The sequence below is a fragment of the Grus americana genome, chromosome 10 (assembly GCF_028858705.1).
Source record: "Grus americana isolate bGruAme1 chromosome 10, bGruAme1.mat, whole genome shotgun sequence".
Lineage (NCBI taxonomy): Eukaryota > Metazoa > Chordata > Aves > Gruiformes > Gruidae > Grus > Grus americana.
Window position 1 is genome coordinate 10,266,174 of NC_072861.1, and position 21,662 is coordinate 10,287,835.

Here is a 21,662-nt window from a genome sequence, read left to right on the forward strand (position 1 = left end):
TAAAATTTAAAACCAGCAATGGTAAACTAGAAAAGATGCCTTTGTGCTTTCAGACTGATGATTATCAAAATCTGTAGGTTGTGTTCAGCACATCAGTGTGGTGATCACTTAAGTTGCAGAATGGAAGGAAGCCCCTGCATTACTAAAGTCTTTGACATGAAAGTTTGAAATTCACTGGGAGAATAATAAGGCTTGAATGGGTTGCTATTTGGATACATGCAGTGCTATCTGCTTAAGCAGTTAGGGTTCGAAAGACAATCCTGTGGTAACTGAGTCTGAGTTGAGCAAAACTTGTCAGAAAAGGAAAAAGGGATCTTTTCATTACTGAAGCCTGTGTGCTGGCCACAGGGTGGCCTTAAAGTTGGACTGTGTGGTTCAGAGATGAATCGTGCTTTGTTATTGTTACTAGTGTGCTTTTTGACGCTGAGTTACTAAACTCTTAATGCGTACATTTGAAAAAAATTAATGATAATGGCAATATTTATCTGAATGTAGTAGGATTTATTTTTGTGAAATACTTCTGGAACTTCAGGAAAGGCACAGTACAGAATGTAAATATCTGTTAATCTGATTTTTCAATATCCATCATTAAATGCTATTCCCAGCTCTCTAGTTCATCGTTAGTTTTATGGATTTCCTTCTGTTTTCTGTCATCTTCTCTTACAAAGAATAGCTTGTCCATATTTCCTAAATAGTGTTTTATGTCTAGGACTTTAGATGTCCACCTTCTTTCATTGGAATGAAATGCCTATGGCAGAGTGCTAAGATGATTTGGTAGCTGCTTTTAGGATCAATGTCAATAAGCTTTCATATTGCCAATAAACATTTATTGTGACTTCACACATGGTAGCATCACCACATGCCTCAACCATCTTCCTTTGGATGGTAATTTTGCCAAAGTTTTCTAAATATTAATGAACCAAATATAAACGTATAGAACAGAAAATGAAAATGTTAGGCCAAATAATAGTTTCTATTAATATCAAAGCTAACTTGTGAATTCCAGTGTTTGCATTCCATGGGGTTCTCCCTATGTATTAGGAAATAGCATAATTAAATATTAAAATTATCCTAGTGCTTAACTACAATGTATCCTTTTTTAAAAAGGGAAAAAAGGGATAAAAATAAAATTTGAACAAGCAGTTATATTTTACTTATGACTCCCTATGGAGATCTTTAAGGTTATGTATTTAGAGTGCATCCTCATCTGGTGGGAGCATCATTCTCTAAATAATAGAAAGCCAAATTATATTATTATCCAAAACTAAGTAGTCAAATAACTTATAGGTTAGAGCATCAAATTTTTTCCTTGTGTTATTTGTAACTATGATATTAACAGTTTAAACATAGCTAATCCTATAAAATCATAGCTTGTAGTAAAAGGAGTTAGGTAAGGAGTGGGCTTGAGAAAGACGAATTAACATTGCATTCAAGTTAAAGCCAGCTGTTGGCCTGTTTACTAATACTTGATGGTTTCTTTTAAGATTCAGCTATTTTCAACAGAAACAGTTCTTTGGTAGTGGAATATTTCTAATTATCACAAGGAAATTAAAACTAACATGTTGATCTAGAAAGGCCTGTATCACTTGTGATATGGAAATTGGCATGATTGCAGAAGTATCACTGGAGTGAAAAGTCGCTGCTTGATGCTGTCTTTTTGCTCCTACGTGCTTGCCTGTGAAGGTGAAATAGCTAGACTGGATGCAGCGCTGACCGTATAGGCTTGCGCAGGACAATAAAAACATACGTACAAGTCGTAAGCGTTTAAAGAACAGGGCAAAAGCATCAACGAGGAATTTATACTCCCTCATGTCTGCTGTTCCCCTGGAGGTAAAAGATACCTCTTTAATAGATACAGCAGGATTCTGAGATAAGGTGGTGTGTCGTGGTCTCATAACTTAACTTTACCATTGGAAGATCCTCCCAGTACCTTCATGGAATGCCGCTTGGCAGTGCAGCATGATGATGCCTGTGAAAGAAAGTAGTTATTCTTCCACAAACTCAGCTGGAGTTTCTCTCTCATAAAAATTTAGCGTTTTGTCTCTATAATTGAAACTTGTTGAGTATGCTTAAAGATTCAACTCTGTCATTTAGTTCAGTTTCTGATATGTTTTTTAGTCGCATGCAGAAGCAATAGGATTTTCGTTCCAAATTACGATTAGATATTTGTCATGGTCTTTTTCCTCAGAAAATGAATCCTGAAATACCAGCAGTTTCATAAAAATCAGTGACATGAAAATCTGTAGAGCAGGAGGTTTGATGAGATGACCTCCTTCCAGTAATTATTTCTGTGATTCTATGTAATATTGCATTTCCTATGGAAAAAAAAAGAAAAGAATCATAATGCCCAGAGTCCATATTTACAAAATATTTCTCTTTTTTGCTTGAAAGGAATTATTGTTTCAGACTTTATATTTTAAAATGCAGCTAAAAACTAAAATTGAGGAGGAAAATAGATTTTGTTGAAAAATTAAGATCATCCTTTTAAAATTTGAATATTTGTGATTAACTGTCACTGGTAACATTATTATTGCAGACTCTTCATTGGGTGGTATGTAGGTTCAGACCTCTTATAAGGGGAAAAAAAAGGAGTAAGAAAGCAGCAAAAGAGGCTGATACTCTACTGTGCTCCTACTAGTATGTTTCTTCTGCTTTCTGAAGCCTGTGGAAGCTCTGTCCTAAAAATGCTGTCATGCTGGGAATACACAGGCACAGAATGTTGTATGGGGAAAAGGGCAGCAGGAATGTGAAATGTTTTTTCCTCTGAATTTGCAGATGTGTAAGGCAGGAAATCCACTCTTGTAAGTGGATCTTGATTGGAATATGAGATCTGAGGTAACTTGCTGTATTTCCTCTCTTTAAAGACTCTCAGAAATTAGCTGGCACAGATTGCCAAGACAGCGCATCTCTCATGAAGTGGTCATGGATACTGGCAGTAGGGAAAAAAGTAAAAATGGGATGCTTTCCATGTACAGAAATATCCCAAAGGCTACAGGATGGATTTTGGAAATTCCCTGTCTTGACTTCTTCATCCTTAGGATCTTACTCCTGCCTGCGTGTATCCTCCATTCACATGGCTTTATATGAATATTTTTCTTCATTCTTGTGTTTATTCTTGTTCCTTACTTCTTTCCACAGGTTCTACTCAGAGTATCTGATTTATAGATTTTCTCCTAATAGAGAAGACTTTCTTATCTTAGTTTATCTTCTCAAATATTGTATTCTTTCTGTATGCTTAGACTACCTTCTCTCTAAGATTCTAATGTCCAGGACAGATTGGTTTTGGCAGGCACTTGTGTCATAAGTTCTTCTGTGATATCTGTATAAGGAGCTGATTTTTTTAATGTGTCTGAAGACATCCCATCCTCAAGAGCTTGTCACAGCATTGTATCATCTGCCCTATGCCAAGGACACTGGCAAAATAATTAATTCTAACTCTAAAAGATATAAACTTTTGTTCTTAATGAAGATTTATCATTTAAAGATTGAAACTACAAGAATAAAACTGAGTTGAATTTTTTGAAGGTTTTGAACATTTCCTCATGTTGTTCAGTTCATCATTAGGTTACTGTTATCAGAGTTTAACATGTCAGTCTAAAGTTGTCAGTAACTGTAGCTGTTCTCAAATCTTTTTCTGCCAGATTTTAGGGGGATTCATAAACTATTTTCTTCGGGTATTTATTAACAGCAGTAATCAAATGTGTATTTTATACCAGCACATTAGCATGTGGAACTGAAATGATGCTCTGCAAATCTATTGCTGTGAATGGCCTTTAAAGTTGGTGGAAAAAGAATGGGGAATTTTAGAAAGATCCAGGTTGGAAATAGGGTGGCGCAACATGAACTCAGATATTCACAAACATTTTAGTATCTCTGAGGTCTCTTTCTCTCAATTATTTTCATCTAAGGTAATTAATTTTATAACTGGAGATCTAATTACATAAGTTCTTGTTGCTGATAGTGTGACACACAACTCGGAATTAAGTAGCTTTAGAATAATTTTGCATGTTTTGAAATGGCAAAAGGCATAGTCTTTATCTCAGACATTACAATTTGCTACAAGGTAAGGCTACAGGTTCTCAAGGTTTGCAAGAATTTTGCAACATCATAGAATCCGTTTCCCTAACATTATTTTTGAGAAAAAAAAAAAAAACACAACAAAAAACCAAAAAACAAACAAAAAAGCCCCCAGCCTGAAATGAAACCCAGCAGAAGAAATACCAGCCTAGAGTTTTGGCATAGGTAAATGTAATCTTACAGCATGGCTGTATAAAAGATGTTAGGGAGCCTGTATTATAGTATTTACATGCATATATCTCTCTGTATCTTAAGCTATTTAGAAGAAAATACTTTTACCTTAGTAAGAAGTGAATAAATATAATTAAGTTGAACTTAATGAAGCTAATAGATTTGGTCTATTCCATATGCAATTCTATGCTGATATCTTGAAAGTTACAGTACTATGGATTTGCATTTGGACACTTAATTTTTATCTTTCAGTTAACTGATACCAGCCACGTCGAACCGCCTTTTACTATTTTACCAGTTAAGACAAAATGGAACAATGTAAACTTTCATATTCTCTTATTTGATCTGGAAAAACTTGAGGAACTTCTTCTGTCATCTCAACTCAATGGATTAACGCCATCAAATTCATTCCACAACTGTGACACTCTAGAAAGAGCCAAAAGTACTACTGAGAAAAGGGCACTGACGTTAAAAAGAAAGAAAACTTCTGGCTCCATGTATCCAGTGGATGGGCAAGTAGAAACTGCCCGTTCAGACCAAGTCTGTAGGGATAACAACACAGCCAGGTCTGTGGAAGGAAGTGGTGGCATGAAAAGACAGAAAAAAATGAAGAGTTCAAGAAAGATTAGAATGCAGCCATCAGGAAACATCGACGTGGACGTCACCACTGATACAGCTAAACTGCTTTTGTCATGTCTCTTACCGTGGGGTGTAGATAAAGAAATAGACAATCTTTGTGTTAGGCACTTAGATATCTCGAGGCTTCAGTGTCCTGTTTCTTTTGGGCTTGTGTCAAATGAAACCCACCTATCACTAATGTTGCCAGGATGGAAATGTACTGATTGTGGTGTGCCAGAAGAACATGCAGTAATCAACTTATTTTCAAGAAGAGTGCTTGATTTATCAAACATGTACCTTGCTGCAACTGAAGGACAAGTTGGAAAGAAGGATGGACCCGAGAATAATGTTTATGGAACAAAGGGACTGGAAACAGTATTCTTATTTAGCAGAATAGCTCTAATCAACAGGATAATTAACATACCTGCGGCCATTACAGGTGAAACGGAAAGGTAAGAACCTTTTCATTATGAGTCTTTTCTTCCTTTATAGTGGTTAAAAAGTGAAAAATGACACTTAACGTGGTCTTTTGCAATGGAGTTTACATTCTTTCTCTAGAGCATTTTTATAGGACGTTCTTTGAATAAGAGGTGATTAGGATAAAGCTAAATATCTTTATCATTTAGTGGATGAGAACTGACGCAAGAAATGTTTTTTTCAACAGAACAAGACTTGAGTTATCCAGCTTCACACCCTGTTTTTTCCAGAGATCGTTCTTTTCCTCACAGTTAAACTAAGTAGAATAACGAGGTCTCTTCAGGCATGTTTCGAGATGTGTGTTAGCACATTTGTGCTGTTTTAACTTCCACTCTCTGTAAGCAATATACTTCCTTTACCACGAAACCCTTGGCTCCAGTGATAAATAAAACATGAGACAACAGTCTGTCTTAGTTACGCTATCTAAAGTACGGCTTCCCCAGTCATGATGGCAGCTACTGGGAATGAATGCCTTATCAGCCCTTAGGTTTGGAGAACCGTCACAAATAACATTTATGGTACTCAAAACAAATTTATTGGCTAAATGCTTTTTCAGCATTAAAGGAAAAATAGCATACTCAACATTATTTGACCAAGCCAATGGAGCATACTAATGAGGCAATGGATATTCATGTTTCAGATGCTTGTTTAGAAAAATAAACACGGGTTCCATACATGATGTGCTTTCATGTGATAATGTTATCTTTTCATCTGAGAATTAAAGTTTTGCTGTCTGAATGTATCTATACTTTCTATATTTCCTCAAAACCAATTATGTGTATGCAAAGTTACCTCCCTCTCTCCACCTAGGGAGAAAAAGCCCCTTTCCTGTGAAGTTTCCCTTCCCTCTTCCCCCCTCCCCAGTAATAAGCACAGCACGAATAAGACTCGGATGATTTGCCACCATCTAAGGATTCAGCCTTCATTTCACCTCTTCCTCCTGCAAATAACCAGGGTCTGAATGAACCAGTCTAATCTGTGTTCATTCATTAAATCTTTTTATATGATATATCCTTATTCATCATTTACTCCATATTCAGGGTTGGAATGAGTTTTCTTTGCTATGATGAGCTGTTCAAATTTTTAATGACACAAGAGTACTTTATTTTATAGAAACTAGGTAAATGCTATTTTGTGCAGTTTGCCTTCTAAAATTACAGTATGTAGCCACATCTGTTTCAGCAGTTGGTTTAGCAAAAACTGCAGCATGCTCAAGTTAAAAAGTACATATTGAATTCTAATTCGCCACAGGGTTTGCAGGAGGAGTTAGTAGGACAGCTTACACAGTTCTTTAAGGGTCCCGATCTCCTGAGTATCTGTAACTTAAAACTCTCAAGCTGAAAGCTTTGAGCTTGTTTAGTATTGCAAAGCTTTCAAAATATTGTGACTTACTGTTGATGGTAGTGAATTTGAAAGGTGAGATATATTATTTTAAAATGACACCTAAATATAGTTTGTGCAGGGTCAATATAGCAATGTATTTAAAATAAATAGCGTAAGGGTTTAGAGGTTTTTCACTTCCTTTCCCTTGCATCCATATCCTTTGTCTTCAAGGGTCAGGTTGCTGAGTTCATCAGTGGCAAAGTACTGAAGAGCAGGAGATATACACACTAGTCTCCTAAATTGTAGCCATCTACTGAAAATCCCAAGTATTGCAATAATATTTTAAATTATTTAACACTGTGAAAAAATGGAAACTTACAAACTAAAGCTGCTAGTCTCCCTGAACTTTTCCCTCTTTCCCTGAAAAAAACAGCACAAGTCCTTCGTGAAAATTATATTCTTCACATATGACTTTGTTTCTTTAATACAATATAAAAGTTAACTATAGTAAGTTTGAGCCAAGTGTAAAGTTTCTGCATATGGATGGCACTTTTTAGTATTTGTGTACATGTGAATGTTTCAATACCAAGTTGTGGGCCAAAGAATGCAAGTGACTTTTGAGGAGAAACTAAATTGTTGTTAATAGTAATTGATAAGAGTAAAAAAAATAAAAATAATAAAAAAGCCCCAACACAAACAAAAAAACCACAACAAGCCAACCCTACCTTAAAACATAAGATTTTTGGAAGTATGGTAAGGTTTTGTTTAATAGTTTCGTATTCTTTTAGTCCACAGAAATCAGAGTCTGTACATAACAAATGGCGAAATATAGAAGCAGTAGCACCTTCATTCCCCAGCTTTTATGGAGAGTTACCAAGCAGTAAGTATATGGAAGAGTGGCAATATTAGCTTTCAAGTGGGATTTTTTTTTTGCATGCTAAAATACATCATTTAACTTCAGTAATGAAAAAGATTATATTCTTTAGCTTCGAGCAGATCCAGTTTGCAAATACAGAAACTGGATTATTCTGGTTGTGGTGAATACCACAAAAGTATGTAAACAAAATGTTGACTGTTAAGTAACATTGGAATCAAGGATATTTTTTCTGTGATGGCAAAACATTCAACTGAGTTTCTAAAGACATTTTCTAGTAATCTGAACAACAGAAATATAACAAGACAGACAGTCATGCCCCCCCTTCCCCATCTCCCTCATCACCGCTACGTGCCTGCCCAATAATATATACAGCCCTTCAAGCAAACTGTTGCCTTAGTAATACAAGAGTCATCCTGACTGTTCAATGATGCCCTTAGACTTTTGGCTTAGGGTGGCATAAAGTGATCTCATGTTCATGTCCCACAGGCAGTTGTTCACCAATCTTGGTTCTACAAGCCAGTCTAAGTTTGTTTTTACAGTATGCAACTAACCAAAGAACGCGTAAATAAAAACCTAACCAGGGTATGGATATTTGGCAGTATACATTAATTAACAAATACAATTCTTCTCTTATAGGCTAAGTCCTGTCTAGACGGATAGCACAAATTCTTTCAAGTTAAATCTTGACTCTCTGCTGTGTAAACAAGCCTTAATATGCCCATCTAAAATCGGGTTTTAGTGTACCTTTCCTTCTCTGGCGCAGGACGAGAATAAATGTTCAAACAGTATATTGTCTGAACACTTTGTGCTTTTTGCATGAGATGAAAGCATATGCTAAGAAATTGGGCTTTTTCAGATCTTTGCAAGTATGTTGCTGAAGTGAAAAAATGAACATGTTAAATATCTTTTTATTTGTGTGCTTGTACGTATGTTATCAGTTCATAAATTATACGTGTGTTTTTCAGGTAAAAGTAGATATCATTCTCCGGAGTCTGGGAGCGTTTCACTGCTGAAACTCATTTGCCGTTGGAGTGACCAACCTATAAAGGTAGAAGATAGCCTCTGTCAGTTGTTGCAACGTAAACCTTAAGTAACATTGGCTGTAATTTAGTTTTTGGAATCTGTAAAGTGACATAAGTTATGGATACATGGGTGAAATTATTACATAAATCGTACCATTCAGATCTATGGAAAGCAGATTATTATTTCAGTATGAAGTATGCTATTTATAAAACTATTTTACCTTAAAGTACACGTTTAGTACGTGTGGGAAAGTAACTGTCCTACTAGTCTTTAAACTAGGTGATCATCTTCATAGCATGTGTTTAAAAAAGTTAAAAAATTTTTAAAAAGTGTTTTAAAAATGTTTAAAAACTTGTTCTCTAACAACCAGATGTAACTTACATTACAAATGCCATTTTATGCTCCAGGAAAATACAGACCAAAATAAGGGCAGTGTCATATACCAATGTATTATTATAGAAGAAACAGCAAATCCCTTCTTAAAGGGATAAATGATTAATCCCAAGTACGTACTTATGAGAACAGTCTTCAAGGATGACTTAGAAAAGTTATGGGTTCCGAGGTGAGATGAAGCGCATGCCTACTGTTAGTGAAGCATCCGATGTCTTTGGAGATAAATTACTGTTTCTTGAGAGTTGACAGGTAACTGAAATAATCTGAACAGTGAAATCTAAAGACCATTTTTCATTTTGGAAATATGTATTTAAATAAAGTTGTGTGGTTGCTTGCGTGAGTTAATGTTCAGGACTATGAAACTCAAGACAGACTCCTGTGACCACAAGGGATTTTACCCCAGAAAAGAGAAATGCCTGTTACAAGTTTGGTTTATAATGTTACTTCTAAAATTAAATGCAACTCTGTGCTGCATTTCAGGTGCTAAGAATATTTTCCAGAGCCGAGGTGTGCAGGGCTGGGTGCTGCAGTGATAGTCCCCTGTTCTGTTAGACAGTTATGGTTTCTGCAGATATTCAGTCCATTGAATTCAGTATTTTATCTTGAGCTTATCAGTTGTTTATTATCCCCACTGTCTGCACATCTTCCATGTTATTTCAGCATTCTTCTTCCCTCAGAAACTGTCCTGCTTTCTCTTACAATAAGATTTTTTCCTTTTTTAAAATCTTTTATTAAAAAAATCGAATACAGGACCTCAGTTTCAATAGCCGCAATTGTCATGTGAAATCCGTATAATCTCTTGCTGACCTGGTCAGTCACTGAAACTCTTCAGAGAGTTGTATAGCCATGAAAGTTTTGTAGCATAGCTGATTATGTGGGATCTATGTATTTATATTTTCCAGTTAATTTTAGTGACTGATCAGTTTATACAACGGTAACAGTCTTATCTAGTGTAGGAGATTAGTGTGGAGAGAGATAAGGCATGGAATAAGCTGCCTCACACTTTTTTGTTCAGAAAAGACTCTAAATTTAAAATGCTGAAATGAAGTACTGCAAATACCATGTTATCAATGCTTCTCAAATTTTAACATTATTCAGACACAGCTTTGTAGCTGTGATAAGCTCTGTTAACCTGCTGTGTAGCGCAGATTTTGGGTTGTTTGCAGCCAAACTGCCATAAACGTTTTAACATTCAACATAATTTGTGATGTTAGCAATAGGTGTGGGTATTCAGCAACCAATGATTTATACAAAATTATAGTTTCTGTTGATAGGGTGTCTTTGTTAAAACTTTTTTTCTGCAAACACAGACTTATGGCAAACTTATTAATCCTGAGCAGCCTGGTTAAGCACTCACGTACATTTACCCAAAACATCACTACTTACCCTGCTTTTAAAAACTTTTTTATTGTTATCTTCAGTGGAAGATACTGACTCTCAGACATGACCCAAAGGACTTGCCAGTTATTGATTCCTCATCTCCTCACAGTACAGCAACAGATTCTGTGCAAACAAGGAAACTGAAAAAACCTGCTGCAAATGATTGATCAGGGGTCCACTGACTTGTTGAAGTTGAAGGGCTGAAGGAGGGCTTTTACTGTCTTAAATTTTAAAAAAATGCATATTTTTTTGTAAATATTTTCCCCCCAGATGATTTTAAAGGAAAGGTCATCATGCATTTTGCTGTTCTTTCGGATAAAATATAGCTTGTTGCCACACTCCCATCTCACCCAGAAATTACTTAAGTATGCTTGTCTTTTCAGATAAGTATAAAACAGAAAAGCTTGCCTGGAAACAGTGGTTGCATTTCTGCCCTTAATTGTCCTTACTCTATATTTAAAATATCCTATTTCTCAGTTATATCTGTGATAAATATTTGGTTATATTTTATTTTTTGAAATAATACTATATTGTAGCTTTATGAAACCTTTTTGGCTGAAAGGGTGAACATTGAAACAAAACTTAAAAAGAAAAGCTATCAGAATAGTCAAACTGTGATGCGATCAAAACATTTTGCCTGTTGTTGACTGTGTTGGGTTTGCATGGCAAGGTTTTGGTAGCGGGGGGGCTACAGGGGTGGCTTCTGTGAGAAGCTGCTAGAAGCTCCCCTTGTGTCTGATAGAGCCAATGCCAGCCGGCTCTAAGACGGGCCCACCGCTGGCCAAGGCCAAGCCAATCAGCGCCTCTGTGATAACATATTTAAGAAGAAGAAAAACACTTAGGGAGAGAGCTTTTGCAGCCGGAGAGAGGAGTGAGAAGATGTAAGAAACTCTGCAGACACCAAGGTCAGTGCAGATGGAGGGGGAGGAGGTGCTCCAGGTGCTGGAGCAGAGATCCCCCTGCAGCCCGTGGTGAAGGCCATGGTGAAGCAGGCTGTCCCCCTGCAGCCCATGGAGGAAGGATGAGGGGGTGTAGAGATTCCACCTGCAGCCCGTGGAGGAAGGATGAGGGGGTGTAGAGATTCCACCTGCAGCCTGTGGAGGACCCCACACCAGAGCAGGTGGAGGCACCTGAAGGAGGCTGTGGCCCTGTGGAAAGCCCACACTGGAGCAAGTTCCAGGCCGGACCGGTGGACCCGTGAAGAGGGGAGCCCACGCCAGGGCAGGTTTGCTGGCAGGACTTGTGACCCCGTGGGGGACCCCACGCTGGAGCAGTTTGCTCCTGAAGGTCTGCACCCCGTGAGAGGGACTCCATGCTGGAGCAGGGGAACGATGAGAGGAGTCCTCCCCCTGAGGATGAAGAAGCGGCAGAAACACCGTGAGATGAACTGACCGTAACCCCCACTCCCCGTCCCCCTGTGCCGCTGAGGGGGGGGAAGGTTGAAGCCGGGAGTGAAGTTGAGCCCGGGAAGATGGGAGGGGTGGGGGGAAGTGTTTTAAGAGTTGATTTTATTTTCTCATTCCTCTACTCTGTTTTGCCTAGTAATAAATTAGATGAATTCCCTCTCTAAGTTTGGTCTGTTTTGCTTGTGATGATAATTAGTGAGTGATCTCTCCCTGTCCTTATCTTGACCTCCAAGCATTTCGTTATGCCTTTTCTCCCCTGTTGAGTGAATGAGGGGAGTGAGAGAGCGGCTCTGGTGGGCACCTGGCCTCCAGCCAGGGTCAACCCACCACATTGACTCTAGGAGATGTAAGGATATTTTTTTGACCAGAAGCATTTCTTTGATAATTATTTCCTTGCTGTCCTCCCATTTTCAGGGCTAATCGCAGCAAATCAATTCAGTACTAAACATGGCAGTGAGTTTTGCATGAAACTTCAATAGGTCTATGGGGCTTGAGCAGTTTGCCTTTCCGTGATGTGTGGCAGCATCAGAGCTCCGTGGTGACACACCCGTATAGAAATAACTGAGCTTTACCAGCTTCATCACTAACGCCTTCGCGATCAGTAGGAGCCATACATATGTTCCTCCCAGTTCTGCGTTACCTGGACATGAGTCAGCTCTAATCTTGAAATGGTCCTGTTCTATAGTCCTGAGTAACAAGACCTTGTAAGAACTTGGATGTTGTAACTCAGGAGCATCATCGGAAATACAGTTTATACACCTTCAGCGTACAACATTTAGATCCTGATTTAGAAGTTCTCTACTGCTGTCCTGATGTTTCAGTATTCCTTTTCTGCACCAGAAAACTTGTATCCTCTATCACGAGTTAGCTGTTTAGCACAGTCTCCCCTTAGGAAAACTGTTGATGCTGTATTTAGATCCGACATAATCACCTGCATGAGGAATGTAGTTGCTTTAGCCTCCCTCTATTACCAGTGGAAAAAATAGGCACTGTGGAGGGACTGCTGAAATTTTAGGAGGAATGAATCATCTCAGGACTTCCTTATCTCTTTCTATTGATTCCTGCAGTGCACCTGGGTTTTTGTTGGTTTTTTCACTTCAATTATTTCATTTGCATTAATATCTAAAATAAGGTGAGATGAATCTGAGATATATTACAAAGGACCTGACTGTCAAAGAATAAGCCACTTCATGGTAAGGCCATTGCAGAGAGTAGTACTGATAAGCTAGTGCCTTCTTTACTAATTCATTTGGTTTTACAGCATCTGTCTCTACCTTAAGCTACCTACTTCAGTATAAGTATCTAGACAGCTCTCCTGACAGTTGCTATCCAGAATTAGAGGAAAGCAGGCTGGATAATACGAGTCTGATGTTTTGATCAGTATTTTTTGCTCCCTGATGTGACCGTGTTATGGAGGCATCTGGGAGGCTGTTTCTGCAAGGCTCAGCCTTGCGGAGGTTACGACCTGAGCAGTAACCAGGAGTGATGTCTATTGACTTCTCTCCTTAGACCCACTCATTATAAAGAGAACAGTAATCCTTAGAAGTAATTGATAAAGCATAGAAAGGAAGGCTGGTATAACTTAGTATGTATGTAACAGTACAGCTTGCCTCAACTTTTCTTCAGTTGTCTTTGTTTTCTAGTATTTGCTTAGCTCTGCAGCAGCATTACCTTTCACTCCTTCATATCTGTATTTATCGTTGGACATATGGTATTTATACTTTCTCAGGCATAGAAAAAGCATAACTTTTGTCATATTCCACAATCTCAACTAAAAAGCAGCTAGTGTTTACAACAGTGGTTACAATTATGGGGAAAAATTGAACACATACTAGTAGCCAACAAGACAGCCAATGTATATGTAATCCAGAAGGACACTAAAGTGGAAACTATCAGAGAAAATGAAAGGGGCTCATATAGATTTGTTTTATGTCAGAAACAGGCAAAGCTTCTGGAGGTTTTTAAACTTAATGGTAATGATAGATGAGGCATATGAAGTCTTGGGGAAGACGCAGCGAGAGGACAAAACTGAACACGTGAAACCACACTGAGCGCTGTGGAAATGTGGATTCAACCAAGTGATAGACGAGTAGCATGCAGAGATGTACAGGTGCCTCTACAACATCATGTTGTGCCATCTGCTACAGTTCGTTTCATTTTAAGATGTTAGAGGAAATTACATGTTATGAACGCTGCCTGGCCAGCATACACAGCAATGGCACAGGTAATGAATATCTGATCCAGATGCGTGACAGGTTCTTAGCAGATCAGAACACCATGAGAAACACGTGACGTGTGCAATTCTTTTGTGTACCTCTGCAAGAATGTGGGGTTTTGTCAAGTTTTTTTCCCAGGACAATGACATGTCTGTGTTTCCTTCTCTTTCTTAATTATTGTCGATATATTGTAAGGGTCTGCTGTAAAGTCAGGATCTGTAATCCCCAAAGCTCAGGGCTGTATGGGGGTGAGGAATTGGAGGCTGCCTTTGGTTTCCTCTGTAAAATAAAGTGCTATTATAACAAGATGAAGGCTTGTGCTATGTCAAAACACCTAGGGCTGGGTTCACTTGCTGTGAACTTTCACACTGTGGACCTGACTATGGTATACTTGTCTGCAATAAAGGATTTTGTCACAAAGGACACCTACAGCCTTTGTTCTGCTTAATGATTTGAATTTACAAGGGCAGCTAGAAATGTGATTGAGTACAGCCCACGAATTCACTGTACTTGATTAGTGAGGTGAAACTGTCTCTCTTCCAGGCAGTTTGAGGGAGCCTGCATATCAACTTCATATTAAACTTAAATATTTTTCCTAGATTGTTTATAATAGAAATATCATACAAACATAAAATGTTTGTAATATAAACATTTAACTTAAAATTTACATATTCATTTAAAATTCATATTTACGTTGAGGTGGAGTACACTGTCCGGGAAACTTTAGATTCCCTCTGTCTTTCAGGAAATTTCTTGTACTTGAGAACAAATTCTTTCCTGAGGGGGAAAAATTGTATTTCCTTTCCAAAGGGAATACCATGTGAAGAGAAGGTGTGCATGCTGCCATTCTGCACCATGCTGAAATTTAGACTACGGATTTGGGTCCATTGTGTAAGGTCTTCGTGTGCTTTATAACCATCTTAGGTCTTTAAACTTTCTCAATTCTCCTGGGGCTTCTCTGCTAAAGTAAAAAGGAAAGTAACTCTGTCGTATGGTCTCCACGCTGCATTGCCTTAACACCCGTATGTAGCGCATCGGCTATTGCAAGTGCCATTTATAGGCTGCTGATAATTCCAGCAGATGTTCCTTTAGGAAAAGAGGAGTTTGAGGAATGGTATTTCTCTTTGTTGTAGATAAAAACCACAGTATTATCATGTTTGAGCTAGAAGAATAGAGGATCACCACTAATAACAAAACATTCTTTAAGCTTTTCAGAGAGACAGTAGATGCCAAAAAATCTAAAAAAATCTAAATACAAGGTCCGTAATCAGTCTATGAAGCACTCTTGCGCACATAAAAAATGAAGCTATTTCTTATTAGCTGTTATCACCATGTGCTTTACTAAAATATATTGTTGTGACTCCTTGAAAACAAGGAGGTAGTAGATGACTGATTCTGCTTTTGAAATTAAAGAAAATGAATGCTTAGTGGGAAGCAGTCAAGATTGACAAGTTGCACCATTTTATTGCTATCCACTTAACATTTATTTCTCAATATGTATGTAGACGCACGTGATTAACACTGAAAGGTATTGATAAGTGTTGACTTTCTAATGACGTTCATTGGAACAATTTTAAAATTTTGTAGTAGTTATTTAAAATTGTCAAATGTTTAAATAATTGAAGTACCGATATCGTCCAATAATAACAACTTGTATTTGTGACAGGTTATTGAGGCAATACAAGCGGTGCTGCTGGCAGAAGTTCAAAGGACTATGAATCCCTTGAGAAAGACGACAATCTGCAGAGAGTCATTGGCCATAGTAGAGAATGGAAATGGTAAGTTGTGGCTGCTGCCAAAGAGTGAGGGAGAGGGATTTGCAATACATTAAAAATGTTTCTTTGCCATGTAGGTGGAAAATTTATTGGTATATTCTTTCAGAAGAACGTTCTCTAGTACTCAGAGCAAGTTAGGAGTGTGAGTTCATAATACATTATTTCTGTGTAAGACAAGCCAAGTGGCCTGTTTCTGACCTTATCAGGCTATGAGTTTTCTCCTACGATTGTCAAGGAGTTGAAGGACTTTTGCACTCTCTGATCATCTCTGAGCATTAAAAAAGAAAAGGTGAAGTTTCTTTGATTGTAGGGTAGTTCTGGTGTAGTAAATACATTTGCAAATAACGGAAGCAGTGCATTTGAAATAGAATCAGTAAATCATATTGAAAAGAAGGTTTAGAAATTTATCTTTTCAATGACATCAGAACTTCTACAGCACTAAAAATTAATTGTTTAAATTTATAACTTCATAATGTAATACAGAATATTTTATTTTTCTTTTAGAAATAATTTCCCTGCAAGGAGATATCAAATGCATTTTACAATTAGATCATTTCATTTTACAAGAAGCTTACTCTTTGCAACTTTGCAATGGTGCTAATGTTTATGGTAAAAAAGATTGAACCTGAATTTATGTTATGAAGTTATACTCTTTTTTTTTTTAGCCCATTAGCTGAGTCTTAAAATTAAGTGACCTAAATTTTAGATCCAATCTTATTAGTGAGCCTTCTCTTGGGAAACTAATTTATAATCTCATTGAGTGTGTGTGTCTGTCATGAAAATTTGTTACCAATCTGCTTGTTCCAGGGTACTAAAAATGATCAGTGATACTTTGTGGCTTCAGGCCATGAAACAAAACGGTGCTTCTCTAATTTGGACTGCTGGAATATAGTGAAACTCAAAACACTTTGAATAATTGTCATATATGAGTTTACACTTTGCTTACACTGAAGATTGCTTTGAATCATTTCATTCTTATGTGGTTTGGGACAAGATGCATTGGAAGTAGAACATCCCCAGTTCATATATGGATTTGACTTCAAATTTCCTGAGTTTTCAGGATGTATTTCAATGTGGTGTTTTGGCATGGGTTATAACAAAAACAAGACTCATGTAAGTTGCAAATGCAGATATCGACAAACTTCAGATGTGTTTAGGTCTTTGAATTTGTTTCAAATCCTATACTAGAGGAAAAACCATTTCTCTTACGTAAAGAGTGCTGGAATGATTACAAGAGTCTAATAGTCAATTGCTGTTTAACGCTAATTAGGTATTAAGGCTCACACAAGTTATGAATTCAGGGGAGTTACTTCAGCTTCCCCCTCTCTTAAAAGGAGATTTGGTTGTTTGTGTGTCTAGTAAAAGATTTTTTTACTGTCATTTTGTTCTTAACCCTATTATTTGAAGGTTATTCAACAAACAACTAGAAAATTGCTTTGCTAGTATGAGCACAGTATTCATATTCATTTATACTGGCTAGGACTTTTTTATACTTCATGATCTGAACTACATAAATATATCCTGTAAGGCAGAGTGGATTTCTTTTGACATATCATTCTTCAGCAGTTTAATGTATTCTGGGACAGGCAGAAAACACACAGGAAGACTCGGAAAGAGATGTTACACTATGTGTATTAAATATATTAGCTTTTTATTCTCGTTTCCATTCATGTTTTAGCTTGTTGCGTTATTTATCACACTATGTAAATAGCACAAAAATTCTTGTTTTGGTTTGTATCGTTGTCTAATAGGCACTGCAAAACTTGGTGGGTTTATCCAGAATTGAAAAAAAAATTTTGTGATTTCTAATAAGTTAGTGTAAAACTATTTGTAGCATGTAATGATATGCTGAAATTATTAAAAAACAATCCAGGAGTAAGTCTACAAACAATGTAATTACTAAGACAAGTAATTAATTATGTCTGGGTTTAGTAATTCATCTGATAGGTATGTCATCTTCTATCATATTAAATACTCTGTATTTATGAGTTGTACAGTAGCTGTCATCTTGTGTGACATCAAGGTAAAGGTTAAATATTGTTTCAGGTTTTTAAGTCATAATTCAAGACTGGGATCATGCACTCTGACCCAAAGTAAAAGTATCTGAATCTTGGCTGCCATCATCATTGTATTGCATTTTTGTTTAATTGGAATGAATAGATTTGATCTGGAGATGTTTAACCTTGTTTAACTCAACAAATTTCCACTGGAGTCAATAGAGTCTTTTCTTTCAAAAGACAAACAGAACTTTCAGGGTTTGACCTTTAGCTTTTATTATCTTTAAAGTTTATGGTATATATAGTTGTTTTTTCCAGAAACCTCCTCACTCCTTAGGAAGCTCTTGCATCCTTACTTCATGGTTAAGGCAGACAGCATTTAGACAGCAGCTTCACTTGCCGAATAATTGAAAATGCCATATTTTTCTCTGTACTTCCATACAGACAGAATTGTTAATTGAATTTAAAACAAACAAAAATCCCAACAAGCAAAACCAAAAAAACCCCACCATAATATATTTTTCCAGAAACAAAGATAAGGAATTAAAAAAGCTATTCACGTAAAGCATGCCAGAGAAAGGGTTAACTGTGTTCTGTCCTAGTATGTTCTTCCACTGTGGCTAAAAGAAAATATAAATGCAAACAGTTGCAATTTCTTTGTTAGTCAGAGACCTGTTCCAAACATATTGACAGCAATCTTACCATTGATTTCTGCAAGCTTTGCTTCAGTTCTTCAAAGCAGCTGAGTTTTTTCCCTAATTTTTTTAACATTCATCATAGTTGTGAAAAAGTAGATCCCTTCTTGCCTTTTTCCTGAACGCTGATCTCAGGTTATTGGTACCATTTAACAAGTTGTCAATGTGGTATTGTTTTCCACTGCCGTGTGAGTTAGAGGCAGTGCTTTTAATATCTTCAGAATATATCCATTTTTATTTGCATAAACTAAGAACAACTAAGTTTGGTATTCTTTATTCATTTTTCATTTGTAGTATTTTATCTTACGACACGCATACCGAGTCCATACCCAGCCATGTGCAGAGCTTCTTTGATCGAAGGAAAAATAGTGGGAATACCACTGTTTTCATTCAATAGCCCAGTGATTGGATACAAAGAAATTGGATAGACCCTCCTGTAGTTGATTTGAACCCACACCTTCCTCAACAATAATGCGTTGCTTATCCTCGAGGCATTCTGAAGTGAGTCATTTACGGAAATTGTTTCACTTTTCATAGAGATCTCAAAATATTTGCTAGTGTAAGAGTTAGAAATGAGATTGCCTCACCTCCTGGTGCGTGTTGTGTGTAGGACTCTGGTCTCCTTTTAGCTACTGCGCTGAAGCAGTTTCCTGTGTGCCATCGTTGGATGCCTATTCTTCTAATGCTTAGGAAGGCAAAACTATCTTATCTGAAACACCATTATAGCATATAATTTCTGGAATTGTGCGCCTCATTTTTTTTGCAAAATGTGGAGAACTGGATTTATCTACCTCTTAAACACATTCATCCTCACAATTTTTTTAAGATGTTCATGCTCAGATATTAAATTGAGGAATTGAGGTATGTGATGTTCCAGGAATGCCAAAAACTGGAAAAGTGAAAGGAAAGCATAAAGTATAGGCTTTATTCCGAAGTACAGAGTATTATTTTAACCACCTCTTAGATTTGTGAAAAATATAAATGTGAAAAATCACACTACTAAGACTAGCTTGCAATAAATTCTGGTTTGCGCTTAAAAATTCCTAGTTTAAGAAACTGTTAATGATTCAAGCTTTTAAGTATATTTGAAAGCTATTAGGTATAACCTCATCTTTTGTGTGTGGTTTTGGAGCTCTTTAAACTATTCAATTAAATAAATTGGTTCTTGCAGGAAAAAAAACTTCTGTTGATAAATACCAGAGTGAAATTAATGGTGGCAATTGAATTCCATAGGTTAGTGTAAAGAATTGTCAAAGACTTATCTAGAATATAACAATATGTTTTGTTAAAATGAGGAATCCATTCAGTAATGGTAAATCAATGAAAGGCGGGATAGAACAGCTTCTGTTCACTAGAAAAGTGTAGTGACCTGCAGCAGAGGGTTTCAAACACTTCTATTGTCTGGGTTTCAGAAATCCGTGCAGCTGCAGACAACTTCTTAATGTCAACTCTTAGAAAGTCATTCTGTGACAGTGTCTTTCTGTACGGCAAATGAATCTTCGTGCCTGCCTGTGAAGTCTTAAGGTTTTGTCAAGGAAGTGTGGATAAGGAGAAGGGTTGTTCTGTGTCTGATGTTTTCTTTCATATTGTCATCTTGCTACAACCTACCGCCTTTTCATATTAGTCCAAATATACATTCTGACTCTGTATCGAAACCAAGATGACGACCCTGACTCTGAGCATTCGTCTATTTGGACCATTGATACCACAAAGATTACAGACGATTTCAATGAAAAGTTGTCCTTGGTTGCGCAACTGCTGGGGAAGTAACTTTTAGGGGTGTAAAATGCATTGATGCTCTTATTTACGGTAACCACATTAATATAATTTGTTTGTGTTCTGGTGAAAAACATGCCCAGAAAACTTTAACAACATCTGAAGAATTAATTTGTCTTAATATTTTAAATTCAGACAAATGTATATCTGACCTCTTTACATTTCCTTACTGTGTTAGTTTCAAGTTTGGATTAGGACTTGTGATGTATGTGACATATTCAATCTTTGAAACTGCCTGCCTTGCTGTGGCCGGGTTCCATACCCAACATGAATCAAGCAAAATCTGGAAAAAGGTGTCCAGACAAAATGTGCTGGAGTCCTAGAAATGCACGTAACCGGAAAATGAAAGCTATCATTGCAGTTCTTAGGAAAACTCTCTTCTCTTGTGGACTGACTACTTGTACAATCAGGGATTAAGTCAATGACAGGGAGAAAAAAGAACAAAAACACCTCATTGGAGGGTTTCTGATAGAAGAAGAAAAGACTAAGGAAAAGAGGAGAATGGGATACAAAGGAACTGGAGGTAAAAACCAAAAAGTCTAGGAAAATTGAGGAAAAATATTATACTAGAAGCATGGCAATGTGAAAACGTACAAAAGGTTACCAGTTTTCCAGTGGAAATCACAAACAGGAAACTGGTTTCTGATTAAAAATTCAAGAGTAGAATTTGATCCCATTTCTGGTGTGATAAAGGTTATTGAGATTAGTTGGAACTAGGAAATGAGGAAATTTTGACAGTGTGCATGATTTTGGATTGAAAGACAGTGAGAAGAGAGATCATTAAATGCACAAGCAGTTAAGAACCCACGTATCCCAGCAGCATGGGTTTGGAAAAGAATAAGAGAAAATGCTCCTTTTTTAGCACATTCAAATCACAAGAAATAAAAAAGATAAATCAGTTGTCTGGAAGAAAAGCAAAGACAATAAGATGACAATAAGCATCATCTTTCATAATGACAGATATGCTAAAGGAAAGCAAGTGAAGGGTTTGTGTCAGTTTTTATAACCTATTTGTTGAAGTCACAAATTTTACTGACTTTTATTAATATGCAGATATTTGAAGGAACCTAAGATGATTTACTCTATGCAGGCTTTTTAAAGACTTTTTTACTTTAGAGGAACCAATAGTACTTCCTGCTGCTTTCTGAGATTAGTTCTATTTTTCAAGGTTATCGAGATTAAATATCTTCAGTTTGGCATATGAAGATCTAGAGTATGTCTCCAGAGCTTATGTTTCCGCTGGCCAAAAAGTGCAACAGGACTAATAGATTAGTAGTGATGGAATTACATTTCCACGAACTGACCCTAAATTCTTTTCCAGAACTACTACATTACACCAAAATTGTGTTTACAAAATGCAGTGAGAGCTGATCTAGTTAGGTCAAAGTATAGTCCTGTTCATATAAGCTGAAATCTGAATCAGGCCACTGTTGGCATGAGGTAAGCCTAGGTTTTGCT

The 21,662-nt window shown here is 37.0% G+C and overlaps 1 protein-coding gene across 3 annotated transcripts in view; it reads left to right on the plus strand.

The window, feature by feature from the left end:
* Positions 1 to 21,662, plus strand: part of WDR72 (WD repeat domain 72) — a 117,296-nt gene that overhangs the window by 57,705 nt on the left and 37,929 nt on the right. For all 3 annotated transcript variants that reach the window (XM_054837387.1, XM_054837385.1, XM_054837388.1), the window contains 4 exons: positions 4,501 to 5,318; positions 7,455 to 7,546; positions 8,509 to 8,591; positions 15,628 to 15,739. In XM_054837387.1, the coding sequence (XP_054693362.1) occupies positions 4,501 to 5,318; positions 7,455 to 7,546; positions 8,509 to 8,591; positions 15,628 to 15,739 (1,105 nt within the window). The remainder of the gene's footprint in view (positions 1 to 4,500; positions 5,319 to 7,454; positions 7,547 to 8,508; positions 8,592 to 15,627; positions 15,740 to 21,662) is intronic.